At 50.1% G+C, this 26490-nt stretch overlaps 1 protein-coding gene across 8 annotated transcripts in view; it reads left to right on the top strand.

Annotated features, from left to right (window-relative positions):
* Positions 1-1072: 1072 nt before the first annotated feature.
* Slc38a10 (solute carrier family 38 member 10) overlaps positions 1073-26490 on the top strand; it is a 58476-nt gene continuing 33058 nt past the window's right edge. For 6 of the 8 annotated variants that reach the window (XM_029545792.1, XM_021211922.1, XM_021211920.1 and 3 more), the window contains exons 1-5: positions 13896-14266; positions 17282-17399; positions 23454-23499; positions 24318-24411; positions 26047-26190. In XM_029545792.1, coding sequence (XP_029401652.1) covers positions 14168-14266; positions 17282-17399; positions 23454-23499; positions 24318-24411; positions 26047-26190 — 501 coding nt within the window. In that variant the 5' untranslated portion in view covers positions 13896-14167. Of the gene's footprint in view, positions 1147-1335; positions 1553-13895; positions 14267-17281; positions 17400-23453; positions 23500-24317; positions 24412-26046; positions 26191-26490 lie in introns of those variants that run through there. The other 2 variants (XM_029545794.1, XM_029545796.1) reach the window with 2 other exon arrangements.

The following is a 26490-nucleotide window of genomic DNA, read 5'->3' as shown; positions in this document are numbered from 1 at the left end:
GTTTGTGTAGTGAATTCTGTGTCTGGGAGGGCAACTGGGCTGGCACGGCCAGACAGGATCTCTGGCTTCCCCTCTTGGCTCTGCCCTGGTTCCAGTCCTCTATTGTTAGATCTTCAGCTCTGTCTAACCCTATCCCTAGACACATGACCTCCATGTTCTGTTGCTTTGGCCACCCAGACCTGTGTGGAAGCCGTGAGCTCCCATGATTCCCCCCTCCCCTGGTAAACTGGCCTCCAGAGTCTGGGGGCTTTGTTTCAAACCTGCATCTTTCTCAGACGAGTCCCCATATAGTGTCTTCTGCCTGATCCCAGGTCATGAGGGTCATGCTGCTAGGTGAAGGTTCCTCTGTCCCTTGCTCTTGGCTTTTGTCACCATAGGCAAAGCTTACCTGTCCCCTCTGTGAGAAGTGGTGATCCTCAGGCCTTGGGGACACTGTGGCTGTGGCCCAGTGGCCTGAGGGATCATCTGGACATCATAGCTGGGAGCACTGAGATCCCAGGAGTTCCTCAGGGACACAGACAGACAAGATCTTAACCCAGCCTGACTGTTCACTAGCTAACCGTGGGGCAACTTCCAGAGCCGTCTGGCTGTTTTTTTCCTCTACCATAAAATGGGCTGACGGCATACAGCTGGGTTGCACTGGAAGCAAGTTGCAAGAGGTCAGGCACAGCCCTGTTGAGCTCCTGGAGTCCGGTGGTGTCAGCCTCCATTACCCAGAGGAGTGGGTTGCAGAAGGGCGCTGTCATTTCCCTAGAGCCTCAGAGCTGCAGCCTAGGATTCTAGGCGCTTGCGCTGGGCAGCTGCAGGTGGTGGGTCACCTTGGGGAGGGCAGTTTCTTGCCACACCACAGCCTGCCTCCTTCTCCCACACTGTGCTCCCGACAGGGATACTCAAGGTGAGAAGGGCGTCCTTGCCGGCTCTAGCGGCCTCACACCGAGGTCTGGGCACCAAGGTCACCTCCAGCAGCACAGGAAGAGGGAAGGAGTGACCGGAGGTTATGGTCTGGAGGGAGGAGGGAGGGGAGAGTGGGGGAAATAAAAAGAGATTACAATTTTTAAAAGGCACTCGAGCTGTCTCCTGACACCAAGCCTGGTCTCCATCCGGTTTATAGCTTACAGGCTCAGCAGCTGGGCCTGTCTGCCTGGGGTGGGTGGAGGGGTGAGGGTAGGGAGCCAAGCCCCCCGGGGCTGCCTAGACGGTGCCTCTTCTCCACAGTGCTGCTGGGCAGTTGCAGTCTGCTCAGCGTGAGGGCACACAGGGCAGGTGGGACCCCAGGGTGACGGGCAGCCGCCCTGGAGGTAGGGCTGACGCTGCCCCATCTATCCCCCTGACAGGTCAATTTTCTCCTGTGTTTTACAGGGGCTTTCAGGGCAGGAAATGTGATAGGGCAGCTGATTTATGTCCTCACCTGGTCTTTGTTCACAAACTCTCAGTCCTGCCCCACCCTGTGGAAGACTGAGGGCTCTTATCCAGAGGGAATTCCTGCCTTGGCTCCTTCCAGGGAAAAGCACTGACTGCTGCGTGCAGAGGTCACCTCTGAGATGGGAACGTGGTAAGTGTCCGCGGTGACCCTTGCGGCGTTTTTTGTTTTTTTGTTTTTTGTTTTCTTTTCTTAAAACTTTTTTTTTTTTTTTCCAGTCAGGGTTTTGCTCTGTAACCCAGCCTGGCCTTGAACTCTCATGGACCCTCTTGTCTCTGCCTCCTAAATGCTGGGGTTATAGACATATTATCCTACTGCATTCTGCTTTGAAGTATGTGTTTGCCAGGGGGTGTTTTTTTCTTGGCAGTACCTGGCTTTATGTCATGGTCACGTGCAGAGACAGGGACAGGGCCTAGGAGTGCCCCCTCAGCCTCGCCTTTCTAGGAGTATTGATGAAAGAAATGGTACAAGGTGCTTCTCGTGCTTGAACTCAGAGTTCGTGTACTCTGCTATACGGGCCCCTGCCTCGTGTGATGGGTGGACCCTTGCTCGCCTCCCTCTGTAACCTGCGGAGGCCTTCAGTCACTTCTTTCCCAGATATTCCTGAGAAGAAGGAATCCTTGGTTGGAAGCTCTGGTTTCTTTTATTTCTCTTGGCTTTTGGAGACAGGGTTTCTCTGTGTAGTCTTGGTGGTCCTGGCACTTGCTTTGTAGATCAACCTGACCTCAGAGATCCGCCCGCCTCTACCTCCCAAGTGCTGGGATTAAAGGTGTGAGCCACAACTGCCCGGCTCCTTTGATTTCTTTAAGTGCATACATACATACATACATACATACATACATACATACATACAATTGAAATGTGCACCTAAGTGTATTATGTGACCCATGGCAGCCAGAAGAGGGCATCATAGCTCCTGCAAGTAGCGTTAAAGGCAGCTGTGAACAACCTGATTGGGTTCCAGGAACTGAAACCCAGCCCTCAAGAGCAGCGCGTGCTCTTGCTTAACCACTGAGCCATCTTTCCAGTCTGGATCTGATATCTTATGAAGTGGCACAGAACACACTTAGAAAGCTATTAGGTAGATACCGGGAGGGAAACCAGCCTGGCTCTGTGAAGCCCTTGCTCAGCGCCCCTTTGCCAGCTGGTGCCCTAATTTTTCTCAAGAATTCTAGAATGTGGGGAAAGAGCTCTTGTTTCTGCCCTAGCAGCTCCTGTGGCTTGTCATATACCGGGGTGCTGACTGGGATCATACTATTTAAGAGAACACAAACAAATAAATAATAAACAAAAACAGGTGTAGTAGTACACCCATTTAATTCCAGCACCTGGGAGGCAGAGGCAGAGAGGCAGAGAGGCAGAGAGGCAGAGGCAGGCGGATCTTTGTGAATTGGAGGTCAGTTTGGTGAACACAATGAATCTAGGACAGCCAAAGCTACATTGTGAGACCCAATCTCGAAACAAAACCAAACCAAACCCCAAAACTAAAAAGAAAAAAGGAAGGATGGGAAGGAGGAAGGGAGGGAGGGAGGAAGGAAGGAAGAAAGGAAGGAAGGAAAGAAGGAAAGAAACAAAATAAACAGTCTCATGTGGCCAAAGCTGGCCTTGGTTTTTTTTTTTTTTTTTTAAGATTTATTTATTTATTTTATGTATATAAGTACACTGTAGTTGTCTTCAGACACACATCAGATGAATACCTTGGATCTCATTACAGATGGTTGTGAGCCACCATGTGGTTGCTGGGAATTGACTTCAGGACCTCTGGAAGAGTAGTCAGTGCTCTTAACTGTTGAGCCCTCTCTGCAGCCCCTGGCCTTGAACTTTTAATTCCCCTGGCCCCCACTTCCCTAGTGCTGCTAGGATTATAGGCTTGAACACAATGCCCAATTTGACACTATCATTCCCAGGTAGGTGAGGTGACACCCCTAGCACATCTCCCTGGGGCCTGGGGTTCTCCTGGGAACCCCTATGCTCAGGGGTCCATGACCCATCAATCCCTGCTCTCCAGTCAAATGTATTATAACCCTGGGGTGGGGGGCATATCAGGAAGGAAGGTTAGTTCCCTGCCCTGCAAGGTTGAGAATGCAGGTAAAACATACTGTCTGTCTGGAGACCACACTGTGGGACACTGGGTTCTGCCTTGGACGGTCAGGGACCACTATAATCCTTAGCTGTGAGAATCCCTGTTGCTATGGAGTCTCTGGTGACCAGCAAGCAAGCAAGCTAAGATACTATGGTCATTTGGTCATTCCCCTGCAGCTAGGACCCAGGTTTGACCCAGACCTTTGCTGGCTGGCAGGCTTTCCATGTCTACTAGACAGTACAGATGGAACAGGAGTTAGGCCAGGCCTGGCATAAATACTCTCCTGGCTTAGACATGGCCTCTCCTAAGCCCCCTGCCCATGGATCACCCTGCCCCAAGCCTTCTCTCCATGCCCAGGCTCTGCCTCCATGCAGGCTACCTGCCTCTGCCCTCGCCAGCCCTGTCCTCAATGCAAGCCTACCGGAGCCCTGTGTGCTGCGGCCTCTACCACTGCTTTCCTGTAGGGACTTTCACCCCAGCTCTATCTGCATGGTCCGTGGCATAGCTGGGGAGGCTGGGGAGCTGGGCCTGGGCCTGCTGCATTCCAGCATAACCTCCCTGGGGCCACGGTACAGCTGGAGCACTGGGGAGGTGCAGGGAGCTTGGGGTTGCAGCTGCTGCATGGGGACCTGGATACAACCCAACTGTGCCCCAGGACTCTCAGCTGTGTCTGCTTGATCCTTGTACCCCAATGTCTCAGCCTAACCAAGAGAAGGAGCACCTGGAAGAGGCCTGGGGGTTGACACCACAGGGGATCCAGCAAGCATTCAGGAGTCTCTCATAGGGTGGGACTCGTCTGGGGTCCAGTTACCCTGTACCAGAAAGTCGTCCCTTCCCTGGAGCTATAGGACTCCTGTGTTCTAGATGAGTCCTGACTGCGGCACAATTTTGTACAGGGGAACCCTCTGCTCTTTGGTCTGTTGATGGGACAAGCCAAAACTGAGTACAGCGGGTCTCTCGAGGTCTGGAATAGAGCTCAGTGTAAAAGTAGGTGTCTAGCACATGCAAAGCCCTTCTTAAGTTGCATCCTAGGTGCCCTGGGGGTGGGGGTGGGGGAGAAGGAAGGACCCCAGGTCCTGCCTACCCACACTTCTGGAAGCCCTGAGCAAGGCCTGGAGGGCATTGTTACCCCATTCCCTAGAAAGGCACAGGGGACACTGGTCATTGGTATCCCATCCCTGAACAAGGTGTGAAAGACTTGGGTCATTGGTACCCCATCCCTGGGCCAGGCCTGGAGGGCACTCACTGGTCATCTGTACCCTGTCCCTTCTACAATGCAGTATCCCTGCTTCCATGCATGGCCAGAACCTTTGGGGGCTCCCTCTCCTGGCACTCCTGGGGATGGCGGGTGAGTGGATCCAATGTGGTCCCTCTGCCCTCTGTCCCAAGTCACCGTCTGTGACGCAGTTTGAAGAGTAGGGCATCTCAGTTCTGAGTCTTGTGATGCTTCTTCCCTGGCACCCCTGGGTCGCAGGGTCCCTGGGGTGGGTGCATGGAGAGCTGGACGTTAGGCCTGGTGACTCAGAAAGGTCCTAGGCTGAGGCTGAGCTAAGGTGCCCCAGCCGTCCCCAGCTTGCGGCCCTAGTATGGGAAGACTGAGGCCTGTGCTGGATGGAGGCTGTGTTTCTGGGCCAGGCCTGTCCTTTGCTGAAGGTGTCAGGAGGAGGGTGTGCTTATACTCTGTCCCCTCTGTCCCTCTGCCTCTGAGGCTCTGCCTCTTGTCTAAACAAGATACACGGCATATGGATTTGGTGGCGAGGGAGGCTGCCATGGCACCCCTGCTCAGGATAAGTTGGCAAGGATCTCTGGGGCAGCCTGTGTGTGCGTGCCCCACTATATTGCTATGTAGGAGGAGCAGACAGAAAGGCTCGCTACACCGAGACCAAGCCCGCCTCTTTCTCTCATCTGGAGTTGTAAGAAAAGGAGAGAAAAAAAAAATGTAGATGAAAGCAGGTTTTCCACCTTGTCGGATTCTCCATGGCTTCCAGTAATTACAGACTAATAATGGAAGGTTCAGGGGACATTTCCTCCTGGTGGCCAAGATTATAATCTGCAGCCTTTGTCTGAGCTGGGGACATTTGCAAAGGTCACACTCGTCAGGCTTCTGGGTAGGGGGGGTGGGCCACTCAAGCTCAGGCCCCACTTAGAAAAATTCCTGCACCTGCTGGGACACAGCATCCCTGTGACCTCCCTCTCTCTGAGACTGGCAAGGGCTTGCACCTCGAGACCATGCTAGGAGAGGGTGTTCCTACTTCTTGTGGAGACGTACAAAGCGGGCCCTAAGGCCCTACTGAGGCTTTGCTCTGGGCCAGCGGGATGAAGGTCTGAGTGGTTGAAGGTGTGTTCAGTCTGTACCCTTCTTCCTAAGGCACGGGACACAGTGCGAGACTCCACACACGGCAGTAGCCAGAAGTTACCGGAAATCTGCTGGGCTCACAGAAGGTCAGACGTTCTGTATTGATTGCTACAGGGAAGGGAGCTTTAGGGTCACAGTGACCTGTATGGACTTGAGCACCTTCCTAACCCTCAGGAAGGACCCACAAACACAACTGAGGTGGAGGTGGGCTAAGGGAGGGAGGATGCTACGGACAGCTTGGGGTGGACTACGCACTGTGCAGGACACCTGCAGGGTCCTAGTGAGGGGACAGTATGGATGGATGGAAATGATGCTGGCTTCTGTGTGGCGAGCAGAGGGGACCCAGAGAGGTGAGGACCACATGTAGAGAAGCGTCCCTGGAGAGGGGTCTGGGCTGGTCAGTGTCCCACTGCTGTGCAACGCATGTGAGTTATAGACCTAGAAGGGGAGTTCTCTTTGGCTCCTGGCATCAGAGGACCGGTCCATGGTCACTGTGCTTTGTTGCTTTGGCCCTAAGGGGTAAAGTCAATCATGGTGGGGGAGGGGTCCTGGTAGAGGAGACCTACTCAGACTCACATGGGGAATCAAGGAGATAAGCGGTGAGACAAAGGGCTCTTCCCTTTTGAGGGCAGACCCACCGTGACCTAACTTCCTTAGGTTAGGCTGCACCTCCTAAAGCTTCCTTGCTCCCCGAGAGCCGCATGCATGGCCCTCAGTACGTGCATGGCCCTCTGTGGAGTTATCTGAGATCAAGTGTATATGATAGCAATGAGAACCCAGACAGAGAGGCAGTGTCACAGGAAGTGGTCATGGATTCTGAAGATGAACTTGCCATGATTTCCTGATTGGCGCTGAAGTCACGGATGATTCCACAAAGGCTGTGAGAACTTGAAACGTTTCCCCTGCTCTCCAGGCAGCAGAGAGGAGGAGTTTTCACAAAAACCACCCGCCTTTCCGGTTGTCTGGGTCAGGTCCTGGTTGTGAGAACATGGCTGTGCTGCCTGACTGCCCTCACACTCTTCCAGCTAGTCAGTGGCGCATTCACTGGGTTCCCTGCAGACAACATCTGTCTTTCTCCTCCTGGAAAGACCCTTTTCTTCCTTCCTTCCTTCCTCCCTCCCTCCCTCCCTCCCTCCCTTCCTTCCTTCCTTCCTTCCTTCCTTCCTTCCTTCCTTCCTTCCTTCCTTGCTTCCTCCCTTCCCTTCACCTTCCCCTTCCTCCCCTTCCTCCTCTTCCTCCTCCTCCTCTTCTTCTTGGTCTTTCATGACAGGGTTTCTCTGTGTAGCCCTGGTTTTCTGGAACTCGTTTTGTAGACCAGGCTAGTCTAGAACTCACAGAAATCTAGTTGCATCTCCCTCCTGAGTACTGGAGTTAAAGGTGTGCACCACCACCGCCTGCTGGGAAGAGCCTTCTCTGAGGCGATCGTCTTGCCCCTGTGTTCTTGGGCTGCTCAGTGAGAGCCTGGACTGGTGGGCTCATTCCTTTCTGAGACGCCATGGTCCAAAGACAACATCCTCCTCAGAATCTGGCAAGAAGGTCTGGTCTCTCCCAGTCTTGAGGCCCCAGGCCTCATGCTTGTCTCTTGCTCTGCATGGGTCTCTCTGGAAGACTGTGTGGCTGTTGTGAACTTGGCTCCGGTGTCAACTGGCTTTGAGGTTAAGGCTTTGATAGTTGAGGATAAAGCCAAGTTGGGAAGGGGTGAATGCACAGGAAATCTATGAAGGGGCAGGAGGGATGACCATGGTGGTCAGGTGACTAAACAGGACTGACTGTGAATGCTGTGACAGGTGCAGAGGGTGTGAGAGGCACGTGCAGCCATGCGGGTTGGCACCCAAGGCAAACGCACGCGTAGCTGTGTTCGGCTTTTTATGTGTACTGGGTATTTGATCTTGAGTCCTCATCTTAGGAAACAAACACTCTTACCTGCTAAGACATTTACCCAGTCCCTATTTTATCATTTATTTATTTTATTAATTGATTTAGTGCATGTGGGTGTGTTACGGGGTGTGAGTGTGTGGGCATACATGTGTGGAGATCAGAGGTCAACTTTAAGTGTCATTCCTCAGGTTGGAGAGATGGCTCAATGGTTAAGAGCACTGACTGTTCTTCCAGAGGTCCTGAGTTCAATTCCCAGCAACCACATGGTGGCTCACAACCATCTGTAATGGGATCCAAAGCACTCTTCTGATGTCTGTCTAAAGACAGCTACAGTCTACTCATATAAATAAAAATAAATAAATAAATCTTTAACTGTCATTCCTCGGGAGCCATCCACCTTTTTAAAAAATAAAATAATTTACACTTTATGTTTCTGGGTGTTTCGCCTGCATATGTCTGTGCACAGTGTTTGCAGTGTCTGTAGAGGCCAGAGGGTGTTGGACCCCTTAGAACTGCTGTTACAGATGGTTGTTAGCTGTCAAGTGCGTATTGGGAATTGAACCTGTGTCCTCTGGAAGAGTGGCCAGAACTCTTTTGTTTTTTTGTTTTTTGTTTGGTTTTTCGAGACAGAGTTTCTCTGTGTAGTCCTGGTTGTCCTGGAACTCACTTTGTAGACCAGGCTGGCCTGGGACTCAGAAATCCACCTGCCTCTGCCTCCCAAGTGCTGGGATTAAAGGTGTGAGCCACCCCACCACCACCCAGCTTGCCAGAACTCTTAATCCCTGAGCCATTTCTCCATCCCCCCACCTTGCTTTTTGAGATAGGGCCTCTCACTGAATATGTGACTCACTGATTCTGCCAGGCTGTCTGGCCAGCAAGCCCCAGGCTGCTTTGTCTCTCTGCCTCTTCACTGCTGGGATTGGAAGCATGTGCCTCCCTATTCCAATAGCATTTTCCCAATGTTACTGGGGATTGAGTTCCACTCCTCATGCTTGCCTCTTGTTTTAATGACACCAGTCCACAGCAGGTAGAGAACACGTTAATTCAGAATGACCTTGTGGCCTCATGCTAATAAGTGACATCTTCAAAGAACCAAGTTCCATAGAAGGTCTTATTCTGAGATAACCAAGACTTCAGTGTGTGAATCTGGAGGGACAAACAATACACAGAAAGAGGAGGTAAAGATGGCGGCTCCTTATCAATAGTAGGCCCTTACAGATTAGATGGTAGGGAACTTGGGATGGGTCCCGTGGACAAGGAGCAGGTCAATAAAACACAGTAACCCTCTTTGAAAAGGACACAACCCAAATCATATGAAGAAATCTCAGAAATTGTGATCGCAGATAAAAGCCCCTGGAAAACATGCACCCTTTAGTTGCCAGAGCCTGGGAGAACATGCCCATAGAGCCTTGACGTGTATATTTGAGGGGGTTGATCCTGGAGGCAGATTCTCTTATTTAGCTGATGATTGATTGCAAGAGGCCCTGAAATCAAAGAACTGTCCCAGGCCTGCCAAAGATGCCACGTAAAAGTCTTCATTGTCTCTTTCCCTTTGTTGGTAACTTGGAAGATGGGGGTAGGGATCCCTGAGCCAGCAAGAAAACGGGCTTGGGAACCCTAAGGAACCAAGCTCTGCCAACAGCCAGAAGAGCAGCAACCAGACTTCCCCATGATGGTTTGTACATGCTAGACCCAGGGAATGGCACTGTTAGAAGGTGTGGCCCTGTTGTAGTAAGTGTGGCCTTGTTGGAGTAGATGTGTCACTGTGGGTGTGGGCTTTAAGACCCTCATCCTAGATGACTAAAAGCCAGTATTCTGCTAACAGCCTTCAGAATAAGATGTGGCAGAGAAACCCTGTCTCGAAAAAGAAAAAAAAAAAAACAAACAAACAAAAAACAAAAAACAGAATAAGATGTGGAACTCTCAACTCCTTCTGCACCATGCCTGTCTGGATGCTGCCGTGTTCCCACCTTGGTAATAATGAAGTGAATCTCTGAACCTGTAAGCCAGCCTCAATTAAATGTTGTCTTTATAAGAGTTGCCTTGGTCACAGTGTCTGTTCACAGCAGTAAACCCTAACTAAGACGGTCCCTGAGCTTCTGAGAGAATGAAGACACCTTGATTTTATCCAGTTGCTGAATGTGTGTGTGTGTGTGTGTGTGTGTGTGTGTATTCAGTCACATGCTGTGGACACACTTGTGTGTGTGGGGTGTGCACACGTGTGTGTGAAGCCAGTGGTTAATACCATACAACTTTCATGGTCACTCTTCCCCTTTTACAGTGAATCATAGTTTCTTACTTGCACCAGAGTTTGTTGGTCTGGCTCGTCTATCTAGCTGTCTTGCTCTGGGGATCCACCACCAGAAGGCTGGGATTGCAAGGAGGTCTAGGGATCCTAACTTGGATCTCTTACCACTGCAGCAAGCTCTCTATCCATCTCTATCCATGGAACCATCTCCCCAGCTCCTCAGTTGCTGGATTTGTGATTGTTTGTTATAGCCACAGTGAAAACCTAATGTGATGTTGGAAGACAGCAGACAAACCCGAAAGGAGGGCCATAGGGTTAGTTGTCAAGCACACGAAGAGAGCTCAAAAGTCCAAAGAACAAATTGTTAAAAAGAAAAAAAAAAGCATTTCACCATAGTACAATAGATGGTAAAATATGATTAGATGATTAACCTCATTCATGATTAGGAAGAAGAAATTCAAAGCACAGTGATATGGTTTGATTCATTAAATTGGCCAAACTGATGATAACAGATGTTGGGAACCATATAGAGCAGGGCACCCATAGCCTATAGCCCTTAGGCCAAATTGGGCAAGTTCGTGTCTTTAATAAATAAAGCTTTATTGGAACACACCCCCACTTGTTTATTTGTTGTTGATGGCAGTGTTTGAGCTACAATGGCAAATCTGAAGAGTTGTGACAGAGACTATGAAGTCTGAGAGGCACATGACTTCCAAGGAGGCCATTGCAAAGGCAGTCCATTTTAATGTTGAACTATTGCAGCTTTGGGATCAAACCCAGGACCTGGTGCATGCAAGGCAAGTGCCCTGTCCCTGAACTACTGAAGGAGGGGTGCAGCAACCACGTGACTCCTAACAGAAGTGTGACCACCTTTGATGTCAGTCTGAAGCGGAGCCTTCTAGTGACTTTGAAGAGTACGTGGCCAAGACCAAGTGAGGTTTGAGGTACATACACTTGAATCTACAATTCTACTTCTAGGTGTTTGCCTGAGATGAACTCTAACATCCACACATTCAGGAGACAAGCATAACAATTAGTGTTCAGGCTGGAGAGATGGCTCAGAGGTTAAGAACACTGATTGCTCTTCCAGAGGTCCTGAGTTCAATTCCCAGCAACCACATGGTGACTCACAACCATCTGTAATGGAATCCGATGCCCTCTTCTGATGTGTCTGAAGACAGCTACAGTGTACTCATATATGCAAAATTAAATGAATCTTAAAAAAAGAAAAACTATTAGTGCTCATTGTAACAGTGCTCATTGTAACACTTTTTTTTTTTTTTTTTTTTTTAAAGCCAGCATCTCCTTTGGCCCAGGCTGACTTTGAACTCACTATATACCTGAGGATGACCTTGAACTTCTGATCCTTCTGCCTCAATTTGGGAACCATAGGTATATACTACCACACCCAGTTTACACAGCTGGAACCCAGGACTTTTTGCATACTAGGCAGGTACTCTACCAATTGAGCCACATCGTAGCCCGAATCATTCCTTTCAGTGGAAAATAACTGGAAACAACTCAGGTGCCCTGAGCAGAAGAAAGGGTATGTGTGCATTATGGGATGTCAGCAGTAAGAACGAATGACTCATAGCACATATTCAAGATGATGGTGAATTTTGTAAATAAGGTTGTGTGAGAAAGCTGTGACAGTTAAAGATGCAAAAATGCTCTCCCTATTCATATACAATGAATTAGTAAGCCTAGAGCTTAGCTCACGAAACGGAATACAACCGATAGTTAAATCAGATTGTCTCTACTGTATGGAGCAACTGGGAGAGAGTGGAGAGGGCTGGCAGAGTGGGCCTCCTTTGTGATTGTGATGGCTTCTAGACATCCAGGCTCCTTCCGACCTGTTGCTCCACTTCTGCCTAGGTTCTGCCCTGCTCCCAAAGTGTAAGACGGCTTTCTATCATTATGTTTATGTCTGTGTTCCCAATCCCATGATGAACTGAAAAGTTACCTGCTTCTTCTTCTTTTTCTCTAAGTACACAGTAGTTGTCTTCAGACACTCTTTTTCTTCTCTCTCCAGCCCTGCTCATTCCACCCCAAAGATTTATTTATTATTATATATTATTATACATAAGTACACTGTAGCTGTCTCTAGACCACCAGAAGAGGGCGTCAGATCTCATTACAGATGGTTGTGAGTCACCATGTGGTTGCTGGGAATTGAACTCAGGACCTCTGGAAGAGCAGTTAGTGTATCTCTCCAGCCCCGAGCAACCCCTTCTTAGGGCTGAATGTCAGTTACATGAATATGGAAACACAGAAACAAACACAGAAACAGGTCATATAGATTGTGGACGGTGACTTCACTTACAAATGATAGACACTTATTATTTTGGCTTTTTCTTTTTAAAGATTTATTTATTTAATGTATATGAGTACACCGTTGCTGTCTTCAGACACATCAGAAGAGGGCATTGGGCCGGGCGTGGTGGCACATGCCTTTAATCCCAGCACTCGGGAGGCAGAGGCAGGCGGATTTCTGAGTTCCAGGACAGCCAGGGCTATACAGAGAAACCCTGTCTCGAAAAACCAAAAAGAAGAAGAAGAAGAAGAAGAAGAAGAAGAAGAAGAAGAAGAAGAAGAAGAAGAAGAAGAAGAAGAAGAAGAAGGCGGCGGCATTGGATCTCACATCATGTGGTTGTAGGGAATTGAACTCAGGACCTCTGGAAGAACAGTCAGTACTCTTAACCACTGAGCCATCTCTCCAACTCTGTTTTGGCTTTGCATTCAATTACTCTTTTTTGGTTCGAGACAGGGTTTCTCCACGTAGCTCTGGCTGTCCTGGAACTCACTTATGTAGACCAGGCTGGCCTCAAACTCAAGGGAGCTGCTTGTCTCTGCCTTCTGAGTGCTGGGATTAATGGCTTATTGCTCTTTAACCTAGCTTTTCTGGTCTTTCTCTCTCTCTCTCTCTCTCTCTCTCTCTCCCTCCCTCCCTCCCCCACCTCTCTTTCTCTCTCTCTCTCACCTCTAGATGCTGCTCTGCCTGATGCTGGAAGATTTTGTCTGTTGTCTAAGATCTTGCATGGGCCTCAAATTGTTTTCTAGGAGAGCCTCTTTAGGCAGCTTGAAGTTCCTCCTTGCATGCGCAGCTCTGGCCTCCTGGAATCATTGTGGGGACTTTCTTGGACCTCAGGTCCCTAGGCCTTTCACCACAGACACCACCACTAAGGACAGGGCCAGGTGCCAGTAATCCACTTAGGTGTCGGAGCGGTCTCTCTTCTCTAGTCTCCTTAATGTCCGTTACTCCAGGAAGAATTCGCATTAGTCCTTCCAGTACAGAAGCCACCATCTCTTGAAATCCTAGATTCCCTCATCTCTCCTTTTTACCTTTCCTTTGCTTTTCTTTCATACTAGGGCAGTAGACTATTTTCACCCACTTTGGGTACCAAACAGACACATCTGCATGCTCCCTCCTACAGGCTGTTGTGACTTTTCTGAGTCTCTGAACCTCCCGGTGTCCCGATGATTTATCTGTAAAACTTAAGTGCTAATTTTGCCCCAATAAGTTGGCATTCAGTCTAGACAGGTCCTCCAATCGTGACCCAAAATCCTCCCTGTGGGCAAGGACCTGAAAATTAACCCTCAAGAGCCCACTCCTCACCCGAAAGGTAGTCCTTCTCCTTCTCTCCTGTTCTTCCGCTAGAGGCTGTACCCCCGCAAGTCACTCCTCTTCTAGAAGCCGCAGTCGCTAGACTAAGCCTGGAACCCAGAACCCAGACTGTAGCCCCGCCCTGATTCAGACCCCGCCCCACGCCCCGCGTCCCTCCCCCACATACCTCTTATTGGCTAGAGTCACGCTTAGCTCCGCCTCGGGGGCCACCCAAGCCACGCCTTCTCGGGCATACACACCTACTTCTAGTTGGCTGGCGTCCGGCCTCATCCCGCCCTTGATACCGTCACTTCCTGGCAGAGTAGGCTCGGAAGGCGGAAGTTTGGGTGCCGGAGGCAGCGAAGCGGAGCTGAGGTGTTGCTAGCGTTGCCTGCGGCGCTTCCGGGTTTCTGCTTCGCTCTCGGGAGGCGGAGGCGGGAACCTGGAACCATGGCTGTGAGGCGGCTGCGGAGCCTGGCGGGGTCTGGAGGCTGACCTCGCGACGCCTGTCGGCGGGCCCCCTGCTCCAGGTTTAGGGTTATCTAGGGTCGCACTGTCCTGGCCCTTAGACCCTCAAAATGACCGCCGCCTCCACCTCCAAGTGGGGGCTGGTCACGAACGTGGTGAACAGCATCGTGGGGGTCAGCGTCCTCACCATGCCTTTCTGCTTCAAGCAGGTGAGTTGGGGTCGCGGGGACATCGGTTTGCCGTGCTCGGCTGGTGGGAAGGGGGTGTGAGCACGGCGGGCCGGGGAGAGACCCAAGCAGCGTCCTCGAAGCGAGTCGCGGTCCGGATCTGCGCGCTCCGCGACCACTGACACTGTCCGGAAAGGCACAGAGAACGATCCGTTAGCGGATCGATCGTGGTTTTGTTCGTCCTGTTTTTGACTCCGACCGACTGCACGGAAGCCTGCCGGTCCTCGGCTTCGGCAGCCTACCTTTACGGGAGGTGATTTAAAGCATTCGTGTGGTCTGATCAGTATGTGTCACCGCAGTCGGAAAAGCCGGCATACAAAAAAGTTTGGTGTTATTTCTGTGTTGAGTGCCACATGAAAAGATGGTCATTTCTACGTGGCTCTGTGGAATCTGCCAGTGATTTGCGGAAGCAGATGGAAACGTCAAATTGGGTAATGACTTCTCTTAACAAAGAGCGGCAGGGCTCCCCGTCGCTCATCCATGCCACGTGTGCTTCTGTCCTGTGCTATTGAAACAGTGGGATGTCAAGGCAAAGACCACTTCTCCTACCTGATGACCCCCCAGGACATGAGGTGGAAGATTAATCCGTGTTAGACATTTGGAAGTGAAAAGGGGTTGTTGATAATTTAATAGTAGACTAACAACTACTTCGTGTGTTTTGTGGTTTATGTCCCAGGCTAAAAATAGAAAACAAGTTTTTTTAAGCAAGGACTTTTTGATCCTCTACATCCTATCCTGATTGAGAATACATCTAGGGTTCCCGGGTGGGGTATTTGATATGCTTAATAGATGTAGGCAGAAGGACAGAGCTAGATCCTCTGGGGTGACAACTGTGTTGTGAACCCCAGTGTTGAGTTGTTGGGGGATGGTTTTGGGAGTTTTGGAGTGCCTACGTGTCCCAGTGTCCATGGAAACTGTCTGTCAACAGAACTGCATCCTGGGACTTGAGTGTTGGCTGGTTTCGAATCTCCAAGTGAACTCTGTCATCCTTGCTGCCTGTCTGTGAAGTGTGACTGACCCTTTATTGGATGGGGTCTGTCGTAGCTGACTGGGAAGTTAGCTGTTTGGGCTCAGGTGGTTGAGCAGTGGAACCTGGCTGTGCACGGTGCTAGGCCTCTGCCAGAGCATAAGGAGATGAGCCAGGTGAAGATCTGCTTGGGAAGAGCTTGGAACCAGTGTGCAAGGGAGACTAGAAACAGTCAAACTGTGCCGAAAACCTGTCCGTTCCTATCACTAGATTGTTATCTCCTCCAGGAACCTTGGGGCAGAGCCACGAGTCCAGCAGAGTATTGGGGAATGTCTTAGTGTTTAGCGGGAGCTAAAAAAAAAAAACAACTTTGGGTTTAGGGTTAGTTTGTTTAGTGATTCTGGCAATTAAAAAGGAGAAACATTTTATTGTTATTTAGTGTGTGGAAAACTGCATACTTGATGAATTTTCATGAGGTAAAGGAACATTTGTACCTTACTGTACACTTGAGGAATTCCATAATGCTGGCACACTTACCAGTTGTTCCCACCCACCAGAAGACGACTACCTGTTGCTCGATTGTGCCAGAGGTTGGATGTGGCCTGGTTTGACTTGAAGGATGGGGGGTCATGGTGTGTGGGAATCAACGTGTGGTTGATATGCTATGTTGTAGATAGACCTGTGTTCCTCTGGGGCACACACAGATCCTGCCCTGGGTGTGTGTGTGAGTGTGAGTGTGTGAGTCTGCCAGCTCAGGTGTTAGATGTGCAAGTGCATCATGTCCTCTGCAGTGTTTGGTATCATGGGTCTTTGGACCGTTCTGCTGAGCGTTTGATGTTATGTTGTGGTTTGTTTTTTATATCGATAAGCTTTGTTTGTTTACTTATTTTGAGCAGTTTTAGCTTTAACTGAATGGAAAGCACAGGCGGCCCCCGTATCCCTCCTCTCAACTCCCTTTTTCGGTAACACACTGTTCTGGTGTAGTAGTGCTAATATTTTGTTTTGTTTGTTTATTTATTGCAGTGCTGAAGTTTTAATTCCAGGCAAACATTACACTCTTTTTTTTTGAGACACACTCTTACTATATAGCCTTGGCTGGCCTGGAACTGACTGTGTAGACCAGACCAGGATGGCCTTGAACCCACAGAGATGCACCTGCCTTTGTCTTCCTAGTTCCAGGACCATCATGCCTGGTGCTAACCACTGATGCCTTAATTCTCAACAGTAGTTGAGGGACAGTTTATACGTAACAGAATGTAGCTGTTTTTCGGGTGTGGTCCTTTGGGTTTTGATGTATGTATACAGTGTGTGGCTACTGTGGTCAGGACATGGAAGAGCTTTGTTGTCACCTCTGTCCCTCTGTGATCAACAGCTGTCTCTCCCTCAGCCTTTTGCCTTGTTGCCTGGCCCAGCTACAGTCCTTCCTAAGCATTCTGTGCCTGGCAGCACGCAGTAAGCTGTCTTCATGGCTCTCCTTTTCTGCAGCACGGGGCAGTTGCAACATAGAACCTTAATAATACTTCTTTGCATGAATGGACTAGACTTGATTTTCTAGTCACCTTTGAAGGCCATTGAACTTTTTTCTTTTGTTGGGTTATGGCTAAACCCACTTGTAAATGGTTTGTGCATAGGCATTTCATTCCTGATGGAGAAAGAGCTAAGAGTAGTTGCAGGGTCTCATGGCCAACATCTGTTTAACTTGTAAGTAAGGTGCACACCATTCTTAGTCCTTCTAGGCTATGTTTACCACATAGAGCTATTGAGAAGGTGGGTAAGATGCTGCATGTGAGGTCCGTGTAGGGAGTGTGGGATGCTAGTTGATAGCCTAGCAGTTAGGACCTACAAGGCCCTTTTAAAACAAGACTTGAGGATCCTGCTTCTATTTTAGGGAAATACCACTTTCAGGTGTCACCCATGGCGGTCAGTGAAACAGACGGAGGGCCTGCATGAGCCCCTTGTGCTGTGGCTGTATGAAGTGGCGATCCAGAGGTCTGGTGTTGTAACTGTGTCTTTCTCTCTCCACCCTGCAGTGTGGCATTGTCCTGGGGGCCCTGCTCCTGGCCTTCTGCTCCTGGATGACACACCAGTCTTGCATGTTCTTGGTGAAGTCGGCCAGCCTGAGCAAGAGGAGGACCTATGCTGGCCTGGGTAAGACCTGGCTTCCAGAGTGCTGGCAAAGCTGATAGGCCCTTCCCATGAAGTGGGGTGCTCTTGCTTGGGGGCCTGGGGGCTCAGTCCTCTTGTTTAGCTCTTTTTCTTCTATTTCTTCTTAAGAAATTTTTTGGAGTGCAGTGTTTTTTTCAGTGTTAATGCCAGCTGAGTGTAGTGGTGTGTACCTGTAACCCCAGCACTTGGAAGGGTATGGCAGGGCGGTAAGAATTTCACGACCTGCCTCTGCTTGGCTTCATAGCAAATTTGAGGCCAGCTTGGTTTACATGGAGAAATCTCAAGAAAACAAAACATGGGCTGGTGAAATGATACAGTGAGTTACTGCACAAGCCTGGCAACTTGAGTTCCGTTCCTGGAACCCACAGACAGGTAATAACCCATGCACATGTGCACACACAGTAATGAACAGAACTTTATATATGTACAGACACACATACACACACACACACACACACACACACACACACACACTGTGGGTTTGTTGTTGTTTTGAGACAAAGCTTCACTGTGAAGTCTGGTCTGGAACTTGCTCTGTATATCAGGCTGGCCTAGAATTCACAGAGATCTACTTGCCTCTGCTTTTTGTGCTGAATAAAATAATTTTCAAAAGCATACAGTTAATAACACTGCTCAGAAATAAGGAAATCTGGTGGTTCACACCTTTAATCCCAGCATTTGGGAGTCAGAGAGAGAGGTGCATCTCCTGAGATTGAGGCCAGACTCATCTACAAAGTGAGTTCCAGGACAGCCAGGGTTACACAGAGAAACCCTATCTCAAAACCCAACCCCACTCCCATCCCAAATTGCCTGCTTTAGAACTGAGCGGAGAGGGCGGGTATAGACCCACAGCCTCTTTCTCACTGAGCCCTGTGCCTCCTGTGCAGATGCGCGCTTTCCTTCCAAGCCAGCAGGATCCCCGAGCCCAAAGCTGCTTGCTCACTTGCTGACTCTGGCTCCCTATACCTGATGCCTTCATGTTCCTGAAAGCCTGGAGTGGCTGAAAGGAACATTTCAGATTCCTGGAAGTCCCCAAAGGAAACTCTTGAGTACAGTTTGTGTCTGAGACTCAGTGTTCCATCTGCCCAAAGGGTGGGCCTTTCTCCCGGGACTGTTGGTTGCAGTTCTGTTCTGTCTAGGTCTTTGTAAACAGTGCCAGCCACAGGGACTGAACAGAGCCCTTACTGGTTGTCTCTGGGTGGTTTGGCTTCAAGGACACTGAGGGGGCCTCACTGTCTTGTTCTCCTCTCGTGTTAGCATGTGAAGCCTGGGTCTCTGCCTGGCAGGCTTGGACTTAGCTGTGTAGCTTATGCTGGGACTCTGGCATGGGGGTGAGAATGCCACTCTTCTGCTCTTGGGACTTAGCCTTGTGGGAGAATATGAAAAGAAAATTCCTGGCCTCTTGGGGATTCCTCATCCAGCAGCCCCTGTGTGGCTGAAGTGTTACTCTCACCTGCAGTGCGCCTGGCCTCTCCTCCCTTTTCTCACTGTCAAAGAAGAAAATGGCACAGAGTTTGGGGGCAAATGAAGTAATGCAGAATAAAGTAATTCTTAACAACTGAATTGGAGTGATGTGCAGAGGTGTGAGTGCCCAGCCTCCGCCTTGCCCACGTTAGAGATGCACGTGGGGCTTCTGCAGCGTAACCATTGGGGTTTTTCCTAGTCTGCTTTGTGGCCGGCACCAGTGCCTTGCATTGATTCTTGGTCTCAGAACCCAAGGGATGCTTTCCCACTCTTCCTCTTCTGTGATAATGGTGCTCTGTCTTTTACTGCCACCTGAGGCAGTGAGGCTTAGTAGGTAGACCTGACCCACACCGAGATGGCCTAGTTCTGTCCTACCAGATGAAATGTTCCCTACTAGAGTCACTCTAGGGAGTGAGGCGCTCGGGGGATGCCCTTGGTGGTGTAGAGCCAAGGTGCAGTGTATGGTCCTTTCCCCCTAAGATCTGTGCTCGTGCTGTTGGTCACCTAAGTTCCAGCCTAGGACTCCTGTGTCCTGAAAGGTGGGAGCCCTGGGCTGGGGAGGTCATGGCATCTAGTAGTTGTTGGTTGGCCAGTCAGTTATTCTTCAAAAGTCCCTGAGAAGTGAAACCAGTTTGTCCAGAGTGCAAGACAAGGGAAGCTGTCAGATGGACACCACCTGTGAATGCCACTGCCTGGCTCCAGCTGTATCTGAACTTTGGAACCATTGCAAACAACAGATTTTCACATGCCAGTGGTCTTGTGCATTTGATCCTAAACAAGGCAGCTTGCTTGTATGGGCCCTCATAGAATCTTCTAGACTCTCAGACAATCTCCTGGCCTCCCAGACAGTCTTCTGCGCCCTCAGTCTTCCCGGTCTCCAGAGCTTTTCAGATGTCTAGGCAATTTCTTGGAGTTCCGATCTCCCTGGTCCCCGTCCCAGACAGTCTTCTGGGCCCGTCAGCTCAGCGCCAGTTTCCCTTTGTTTACAAGGTGGGAAGACTGACTGTGTGGGGCCAGAGCAGCAGAGAGGAGGGCCTGCTGTGCCCCTCCTGGCATGGTGGCCCTACAGGTAGTATGGAGCCCTCTTAGGAAGCTGGACAGACACCCGCTTTTCTGTCTTGTCCTTCGTTCTCTTGATGGGCTAGGCCTCAGTGTGTACTTTGTATGTACCACAGCCCATCAGAGTGCTTGGAAGGTGAGCCCCTCCTTCCCTCAAGGTACAGCATCCCTGATGGATGGCCTGTGTCTGTGGGTGATGAGAGTGAGTCCTGGGTTGGGTCATGGGCACAGGCGCTCTGTAGATGAGATGGGCAGATGGCCTTTGTCCTTACTGGAGACTATGGAAGAAGGCGAAGAGTTTCCAGGGTGGTAGTCATATCTCGAACAAGGAGCCTGTTTACCATTTGCACTAGATGGAGGACTGGGGACCTTTTTCCTCACATTTAAGTCTTAACCGTATCAGCAGCTGTGGCAGTGACCTGTCCCATTCCCCCCCACCCCCACCCCAGCTCTGCCGGATGAATGTCTGCAAGGTGCAGAGTCATAGCACAGTAGGGGTTATTGATGAATTTGGGCACCCGTTTGCTTTGCCTGTTTTTGCTGTAGTGATTTTGGAATTTTTTTCTTTTTCTTTTTCTTTTTCTTTTTTTTTTAAATAAACCTCCTGCTTCCGTGCCCAGCTTGTCATACTCAACATGGTCTTCTTTAAACCTTGTTTCATCTCAGAATGCGTGTTAGGGTTTCTCATGTGTGATAAAGCACCATGGCCAAGTCCAGTTGGGGAAGAAAGGGTTATTTTATCTTATGACTCAGGCCACACTCAGGTCACCCCTGAGGAGAATCAGGGCAGGGAGTAAAGCAGAGACCATGGAGGCAGGGAGGAGTGTCCTTTCTAGGTTGCTTTTCATGCTTTGCTCAGCTTTCTCGCTTGTACAGCTCAGGATGTCAGTGCCCACAGTGAGCTGGGTCCTCCCACATCAATCAGTAATGAAAGAAATGCCCTACAGACTTGCTACAGGAAATCTGAGGGAGGCGTTTCTCAGTTGGGGAGAAGGTAACACAGACATATCAGTGGCTCTTGGGACTCTCCTACCCTAGGAGTGTGTGCTCTGGGAAGGAAGCCACCTTCCATAGCAGTAGAGACTGTTGACATCCACCCAAGGTGTCATCAGTGAATAGTGGATGTCGTTGGTTCTGTGTCATCATGACTTGTGGTTGGTGTGCCTCTCACCATTCATAGGCCTAGAGTAGTGCCCACCAGGGCATGGCAGCTTCTTCCTGCATGCCCTTGAGCAGTGTGACCTGTGTACCTGCCATGTTGTTTGGTAAGCAAGACCAAGAGGTGGAGTCCCTGACCCCTGTTTCTATGCTGTTGGAGCCTCCTGGAGCTGGAAGTGTTGACTGAGCACCTGCCCAGTGCTGCTGCCCTGTGCTCCTCCAGCAGTGGGGGCTGCTGGGCCGCTTTCCACCTCCTCCAGAAGTAACTCAGCTGAAGCCTTCCCTGCCTTGTGTGTGCCTACCTGGTAGTCATGAGCAGTGGCCTCCTCTCTGTCCCTATCTGTCCCTATCTTGAATAGCACCTCTTTCTTGCCTTGCTGAGTGTTACAGAGAGGTGGCGGGTAGAGTCAGTTCTACCTGGTGTCCTGTGGCCCTGTTTCTCAGGTCTCAGGTAGGTGAGCAGATCTGGCAGAAGAGAGTGCTACCTCCTGCTGATCTCTTGACTAGCTGGTGCCTTCCATTTTCCTATAGCATCTTCTAGGGCAGAGTATTCTGTGTGCAGGAGACCCACTTTCCTGTCAGAGAATAAGGACTGGGAATGGACAGGGAATGGGCCAGAGGTCTCGCCCTCTGGGACAGCTCTGGCTGTCCTAGAACTCACTTTGTAGACTAGGCTGGCCTTGAACCCAGAGATCTGCCTGCCTCTGCCTCTGCCTCCCAAGCACTGGGACCTAAAGGCATGTACCACCAGTGGCTGGCTGGTCCTCCATGTCATATGCTGAGTGTTCTGACACAGGGCTTGGAGTGGATCCTTTGGTGACATAGCAGGCAGCTATCGATATCATCACCTCTGGAATTGTTTTAGTTTTTTTGAGATTCCCTATCTAGACCTTGAGTAACGTTCTAAAGTGTGTTTTAGTTCTTGCTAGATGAACTTGAGGGGTATGTTAGGTTCCTTTCCCATCTGAGTCTGGGAAAGGCCAGAGTGACCCCTGGAGGCTGAAGTCTTACTGTTCTCAGGCCAAGCGGAGGCTGGTGCCAGCTGTCTGCCTTTTGCCAACACTGTGCCTCTTCCTCAGTTAGAAGTAACAAGGATTTTGTTTGGTTCATTCATACCCAGTGTATGTGTTTCCTGCTATCCAACCTCAGAGGGCCACTGGCCCAGAGTGAGAGGAAACAAGAGGCAGGAAGCTGGGGCTGTGACAAGGCTGAGGCCATCCTGTCACATGCACTGTCTGCGGCTGCTCCAGAAGACCAGAGCTTACTTCCTTTGCTCTCTCATCTGGCTGGACCATGGGGGAAGCAGTGGAGACCAGATAACTGGAAAGGTCCTCTGAGGACCGGTGAAGTCAGCTTTTATTCGCATCTGCTGGCAATAAATAGTTCTGGGTCAGGAAGGAAAGATGGAGGTCTCTTTCTTGGTAGAACACTCCTGTGGTCATGCATGCTAGCCATCATCAGGGCTCTGTCCCTGGCTGTCCTGGGCACTGGCAAGTCTCAGAGGACTTGTTCCTTCCTTTCCCCAGAGTGCCATGCTTGCAAAGATTCAGTTTCCTTCTGTAAGTCACAATTAGAGGACAAATTTGAAGCCTCAGCAGCATCCTTGTGGAGCAGGGCACGAATACTGGGCTCTGGGCGAGGCTTGAACCTCCTGGACCCCTCTTAAGTTTTCCCTCTTCCCCTGTCCCTAAGTGGGGCTGGCTCTGCCGTTTTCACACTGTCCCAAGCAGGCCTGTTTGTAGCTCCCATGGGCAGAATCCAGTACCTTACAGGGTCCTGACTTCCATTTTCCCCCTTCGTATTTCATAAGAAACTATAGAAACCCTTGCTTGTGTCTCCCTTGCTTGTGTCTGTGTCTCCTGGCTTGTAGGTCCCTTGCTTGTGTCTGTGTCTCCTGGCTTGTAGGTCCCTTGCTTGTGTCTCCTTGCTTTGCTCTTGCCTTGCATTGTTTCATTTGGGGATGGTAGGTCTAAAGAAGGTCTGGCACCAGAGTTTAAAGTGTCTCCTTATCCATGAAACCTCAAGCACACAGATGCTTGTCAAACTGCCGCTCACAGCTTTTCTCTGTAGCTTTTTTTTTTTTTTTTTTTTTTTTGGTTTTATCGAGACAGGGTTTCTCTGTATAGCCCTGGCTGTCCTGGAACTCACTTTGTAGACCAGGCTGGCNTAGCCCTGGCTGTCCTGGAACTCACTTTGTAGACCAGGCTGGCCTCGAACTCAGAAATCCGCCTGCCTCTGCCTCCTGAGTGCTGGGATTAAGGGATTAAAGGCGTGCGTCACCATGCCCGGCCTTCTTGGTAGCTTTTTAACCAAAGTGTGTGTTACTGTTGGACTGAGCTTTTTCCTTTTCTCTAGCATTCCACGCCTACGGCAAGGCCGGGAAGATGCTGGTGGAGACCAGGTGAGTGGGGCAGCCTTGCTGAGTCTATCCTTACTGGAGCCTGTCAGGAAGTGAACTGTGCTTCACATGAGGAGAGCTTATAACGTCTAATGTGCTTCTGAAGAGTTACTCACAGACTAATCAGTTTACTGTGACCTTACCTTACAGTGATTGTTGTCCAAGATGAAAGCCTTATTAAGTCTTGCTAAGATGTACATGAGAATAAGAGACTTGGGGAGTATGGAAAAATAGCTCAGTATAGCTAATCCTTTTTTTTTTTTTTTTAATCATTGTATTTGTTTACATTTTAAATGTTATCCCCCTTCCCGGTCTCCCTTCCACAACCCCCCCACCCCAAGTACAGCTTAATCTTAATGCTGCTATGTAAACTGAGCCCCCAACTCTGCTGCAGAAGGGGAGGCTCTAAACTGAAATGTCATTTTTTTTTTTTGAGAGTAAAATTTTAATGAGTTGGAAAAATTTGTCAGAAAAGTACACTTTTAGGCTTCTAAATCAAGGGATTGTAAACACAGAAGAAAACAGTTTTTTTTTTTTTTAAGAAGCAGTTGATTATTCTTTTAACTTATCTAATATTTCTATACCTAAAAGAGTTTCTGAAGCTCCTATGGAAGGGAAATACGATAGCACATAGAGACTAGTTAAGTGTGGTTCGGCATTTACCCCAAGAGCAGTGGAGTTGCCTCCAGCCCAGCCAGTTTTCTGGCAGCGCCGTGTCAGCAAAGCCCAGGAACTAGATGTGGTCCCTGAGGTGCCTAGCTTTGATCACAAAGCAGCACCGTCTTAACTCTGACGTCAGAGGTCTGGGTGTCTCTCCACAGCATGATCGGGCTGATGCTCGGGTCCTGTATTACCTTCTATGTCGTGATTGGTGACTTAGGGTCCAACTTCTTTGCTCCGCTGCTTGGATTACAGGTAAGACACTGTTAGGTGTCTGGTCTATTTTAATCCTTGTGGTTGCTGCCTAATGCCTCCTTTCCTTAAGCCAGCCTTGACCTGTGCCTGCCAGCCACTCAGGTTCCCTGGCTTGAAATTGGGGACTTTGCTGGAGTAGTGTCTTGAGAGGCACCAGGAGAGGGAGAGATGGAGAGGGGGAAGAGATGGAGAGGGGGAAGAGATGGAGAGGGGGAAGAGATGGAGAGAGGGCAAGCAGGCTGTGATACAGCATGATGGTGTACAAGGTGGGAGGCACAGAGGAGGGGTAGGACACGTCAATCCATTGTGCAGGTCAGATGCCTCAGCCTTCCAGCGGTGCTCATCATGTAGTTTCTGTGCTGGGCTGTTGATCGGTACATTGAGGAGGGGAGTTGGGGCCCACCCTGCTGGGGAAGACATGAGGGCACTGCTCCCAGGGCCTGTGACATAGCTCAGTGAGTCCTCCAAGCTTGCCACTCCCTGACCGTGAAGTTCCCACCTGTGAACTGGGCCCCACACAACCTTCCTCCCCTACTGGGAAGCTATAACCAGTGACTGGCTAGGGAGAATGGGCATATGGCCCTGGGGGGTCTTTTTTGTGAAGACTCCTTTGTATTTATTTACCAGGTAGGTGGAGATGGCTTTTAGTGTGTAAACGAGACAGCTGAGGGGGTCCTTCTCATGAATATGGGTGGGATTTGCATGGTGTGGGAGGACTTTGCAGAGAGTGTCCTGTGAGCCTGGCCCCCGTCTGTGTCTTCTCCTTTGGCTTTCCGTCCGTCTCCCACTCTTCCCTTGGGTCCAGCAGAGTTGTGGGTCAGCCTCTCACACAGTTACTTGAGTCCTTTCTCAAAACCCACCGATCCGTGTCAGGGCCAGAAATCTATCTCACCTGCAGTTCTGAGAGACTTACAGGATGGGCAGTGTCAGCCTCTGCAGCCACGAAAATGGTTGTCATCCAGTGAGAGCGTGCACAGAGCCTCTCTGTCCTCACCGGCCACCATGGACAGTGCTGCCATGCTCAGCGGTGTGGGGCTGTTTTAGATTTGCAGGTGTTTGTAGCTGGAGAGCTCTTCGCCTCCAGCCTGTGCTGCCACCTATGAAGAAGGATCCAGGAAGTCGAACGTGCTGGCTGCAGCTCAGTTAGATGATAGATATCCCCAGACCATTGCTTGCTAGTAGATGCCAGTCTGGAGTTTTGTGACAAATTATCTGGGTCAGAATTTCCTTCTGTGGTAGAGATAGCTCTGAGTTGTGTGGAGACTTGGTGACTCCTTCCACCAGCCACTGGTACCAGCTGGGCAGGGTTCTTCCAAAGCAGTACAGTTCCTGTGTGTTCTTGCCACATTCTGACTCTGTGTAACGGGTTGGCGCTGGGTCACTGATCTTTTTGTCCTGACTAGTCTCATTGTGGAGCCTGCGTGGACCATGCAGGGCCAGAGGTGCTCAGTGCTTTGATCCACATGGCCACTGAGAGGGGAACTTTCAGCCTGTACGTGCCAGACTTGACCACACCACCTTCTGCTTTAAGGCCTCAGTGTGCTCCCAGCCTGTGGTGGCTCCTGCCCTGGCCACACTGGTAAGATGAGTCTTGGCAGTGAGTGAGCTCAGAGCTTAGAGTTGATTCCCTTCCAGGTGACCAGGACTGTCCGTGTGTTCCTGCTCTTCGCAGTGTCCCTGTTCATTGTGCTCCCGCTCAGTCTGCAGAGAAACATGATGGCCTCCATCCAGTCCTTCAGTGCCATGGCGCTCCTCTTCTACACCGTCTTCATGTTCGTGGTGAGTACGGCAGACACTGCTAAGGGGCTTGTTTGTGGCTTAATCTCCCCCATAACCATAGTGTCCACGCCTTAGTCTGCTGTAGCCACCAGCTACCTTGGGGGGATTATGGGAAAGTGGCTTTGAGTCCTGTGGTAGAGCTACTGCAATGCCATGAAGGTCGTGTGCATGCCTGGTCTGTGAGCACCAGAGGCAGGGCATTTGAATAGCAGGATACAGAAGGGGCTTTGAAACCATAGTCCCTTTACCCAGGCTCTGGAAAGCAAGTGAAGTGGCTGTGTGTTTTATGGGAAGAACTAC

The sequence above is a fragment of the Mus pahari genome, chromosome 14 (genome assembly GCF_900095145.1).
Source record: "Mus pahari chromosome 14, PAHARI_EIJ_v1.1, whole genome shotgun sequence".
NCBI classification, from domain to species: Eukaryota; Metazoa; Chordata; class Mammalia; order Rodentia; family Muridae; genus Mus; species Mus pahari.
This window is presented reverse-complemented; position numbering and strand designations above follow the sequence as displayed.